Source organism: Ursus maritimus, unplaced genomic scaffold, assembly GCF_017311325.1.
Source record: "Ursus maritimus isolate PB19 unplaced genomic scaffold, ASM1731132v1 scaffold_32, whole genome shotgun sequence".
NCBI classification, from domain to species: Eukaryota; Metazoa; Chordata; class Mammalia; order Carnivora; family Ursidae; genus Ursus; species Ursus maritimus.
This window is the reverse complement of record NW_024425786.1, coordinates 11890033-11893159: the sequence shown is the minus strand read 5'-3', so window position 1 is coordinate 11893159 and position 3127 is coordinate 11890033. Positions and strand designations below refer to the sequence as shown.

Genomic DNA, 3127 nt, shown 5'->3' with positions numbered 1-3127 from the left:
GCTCGTGCAGGGGGACATCTTCCCACTACATACATCACCGGAGGCGGGAAGAGGGACAGGGCCCCTGAGCGGGGATGCAGCGGAAGAACGGGGGGTGGGGGGCAGAGAGACGGGCCTAGAGCTAGACTCGGAGTGGACACAACCACAGTGGAAGGATGGCCCCCGCAGGCCCAGAATGTGCGGGAGGGAGGCTCGATCTAGGAGGCGGGGACTAGACCTGAGTTCTAGCTCCTTCCTTCTCCAATTGTTACTCTTCTCTGGGCCTCAGTTTTGCTGTTCTGGAAATGAGTGGAACGGTAACCAGACCCGACCAGGAGAGCAGGGAGGCCTCACTTAAGGGAAGGGCCTCCTGTAACTTCTGAAGCCAGGGCTTGAGATAGTATGGGTCATGTTGGGAAGAGAAGGAGAAAGAGGAAGAGGGAGGAGGAAGACGAGGAGGGGAAAAAAGGCCAAAGGGAAAAGCAGAAGTGTCCCTCCCGCCCCGTCCTATGGGCTCCCCTTCCATCCCAGAACTGGACACACACCACAGGCCTCTAGGCTCTTCCAGCCTGAGGTGAGGGCTCTCTAAGTCTCTCCCTGCCTGGGGCTCCTAGGGACCCCAACATTCCTGGTCCTCCCAAGGAGGTTGAGCTTGGACAAGGACTGTGGCCAGAGCACCAGAAACACCACGAAGGAGAGCTGCAAATACACCAGCTGCGACGGAGTGTGCCCTTCCCACACTCCCAAACCACAGATGAGCCTTGGATGCCACCCACCAGGAGGAATGGGGGCCCATCAGCCTCTCTCTCTGGGCGGGGGATGGTCAGTACCACCCCTCGGACTTCTGCAAAGTCCTGAGCTGAGCTGAGCTGCCCTCCCCCTGTAATCTCAAGTTCAGGCAGCTCACTCTTTCCCTGGGAGAGAACGTGGTGTTTGGGTCTAAGTCTTTGCTACGCGCTGCCGGAGGGGGTGCTCATCCCCACTGTCTAACAGCACCACATGGGGAACAACTCTGGGCAAATATACCTCTGAGCCTCCATTTCCTCATCTGTAAAATGGGCACCTCCATCACGGGCCTCATGGTGACTCACTATTGTCACTGACCGCAGGAAAGGGGGATATGAGGAGGGGTGAGGTGCAGGCAGTGTCTGTGGAAGGTGAAAGAAGAGTAGCACCTTGGCTCTCAGGCTGGGAGAGGTTGCGGGTGACAATCTCCCGGATGCGGGCAGGCAGGCCGGCGGTCCTGGGAGAGTCCTGGGCTGGGTCCTGCTCGCTCAGGCCCTTCTCCTGGCCTGCTCTCAGGACGCTGCTCTCCAAGGTCTGGGGGGAGGGTAGGGGGAGAGAAGCTCTGAAGGGGACCTGGGACCCTGGGCTCCCTGGCCTGGGTGGGAGAGGAACAACGTCTGCTTCCCAAGATGTGGGTGCCCAGGGGACCCTCAGGAAATCCCCCAAACAGAGGGAAACCTGGGAGTTAGAATGGCAAACAGCCCCATGGGAAGGCACTCTGTGTGCCCCCTGCCCCGGGGAAGGAGGCCCCACTGAGGGCCAGAGAAGCGAACCAAACCGCATGGCCTACTCACAAACCCCATCGGGGCAGCACAGTGTCGGGGGCGCCAGTCCAGCTCCAACGCTACATGGGTGAGGATTCCACTGTGCTAGCAGAAGTCACCTCACCCCTTAAATCTGGGAGCAGGGATCCCCTTTTCCCCACGGGGCACTGGGATAAGGGAGCCATAGCAGTTGAGCCCTGAGCACCGGCTCTACCCCCAGTCTGGCTGAGAGCTGCAAGCTGGGGCCCCTGTGCACCCCAAACCCACCTCTCCCACGCCATGACCCCAAGATGCACCCACCACTCCTCCACTCCTGCTAGACTCATGTTCCCCTGCCCTGGACAGGGTGGCCACAGGCCTCAGGACCCACCTGGATAATGGTCTCCAGTGCCTGCTGGGCCTCCAACGGTTCTTCCAGCCCCAAACTCATGGGGGGGAAGCTGTGGAGACCCCCCTCCAGGCCCTTTTCCAGGGCCCCAGAAACCAGCACAGCTCGCCCATCCCACAGCCGGACGCAGTGCTGAGCACAGGGCAGATTAGGCTTAAACCCGACGGTGCCCCCATGTGACCACCGAGGTGGGAGGGGCTGAGGGAGGGGGAGGGGCTGGGGAAGGAGGGGAGGGGAGGGAAGAGAGGGAAGAGGAGGGATGAAGAGGGGGAGGGGAGGAGGGAGGAAAGGAGGTAGGGGAGAAAGGGAAAGGATGGAGAGAAGGAAGAGGAGGGCCCCGGAGCTGAGGACCCACCGTGCCCCCAGCCCCCAGACACACTGTTCACCCGCCCCAGCTGCTGGGTCCTAGAGCCCTCCAAGCCGAGGGGGTGGGGTCAGTATCAGGAGGCGGGAAAGACCAGTCTTAGACCTTCTTTGCTGACCCAGACGGGGGTCACGTGATTTGCGAAGCCTGTATTCCCAGGGTGCTGGGAAGGCGTTTCGCCACAGGTTCAGGGCAAAGATCGGGACTGTGGAATTGCCCACACCAAGTGATCTGAATCCCCTCATCCCCTCACCCCCCACTCCCAGCCACACACACAGGCTGTGTGCTTCTGAGAAAGCAACTTTGCCTCTCTGAGCCTCACTGTCCTCTTGTAAGATGTGGATAATATTGGCACCCATCTCGGGGAGTTGTCTGGGAGATTAAACCAAAAACCGTGAGGGCACAAAGGGCATGTAACTCAGTCCCGGGCTCATTGGGAGCATTCGATAAATACCGATTTCACTCATTGGAAAATCCAAAACGGACCATCCCTGTACCCCAGGGCCAGAGGTCCACCCACCACCTCCCATGGTTCCTGCCCTGCCGCAAGGACGCTGCCTGGAGCAGTTAGGCCCCAAACTCTGGACTGCGCGGCCTATCTGTGGTCACATGGGAGTCCCAGCTCTACCACTCCTCGGCAGTATGATGACCTTGGACAAGGTACCTCTCTGAGCCTCAGTTCCTTCATCTCTAAAATGGGACTGAGAGCCTCTACCACGCAGAGTCACGGAGGATCCAGTGGGTTGAAAGGTATAAGGGGGTTTAAGCCCCAGCGGGCACAGCGTGAGCAACGAGCAGATGGCCTGCAGCTGTTCCTGATTTCATCAGCATCACTCCTGCTTCCTG

At 59.8% G+C, this 3127-nt stretch overlaps 1 protein-coding gene across 1 annotated transcript in view; it reads right to left on the bottom strand.

Annotated features, from left to right (window-relative positions):
* Window positions 1-2024, bottom strand: part of CROCC (ciliary rootlet coiled-coil, rootletin) — a 42589-nt gene extending 40565 nt beyond the window's left edge. Inside the window, 2 exon segments of the mRNA XM_040645838.1 lie at window positions 1155-1299; window positions 1900-2024. Coding sequence (XP_040501772.1) covers window positions 1155-1299; window positions 1900-1959 — 205 coding nt within the window. The 5' untranslated portion in view covers window positions 1960-2024.
* Between the last annotated feature and the right edge of the window lie 1103 nt (window positions 2025-3127).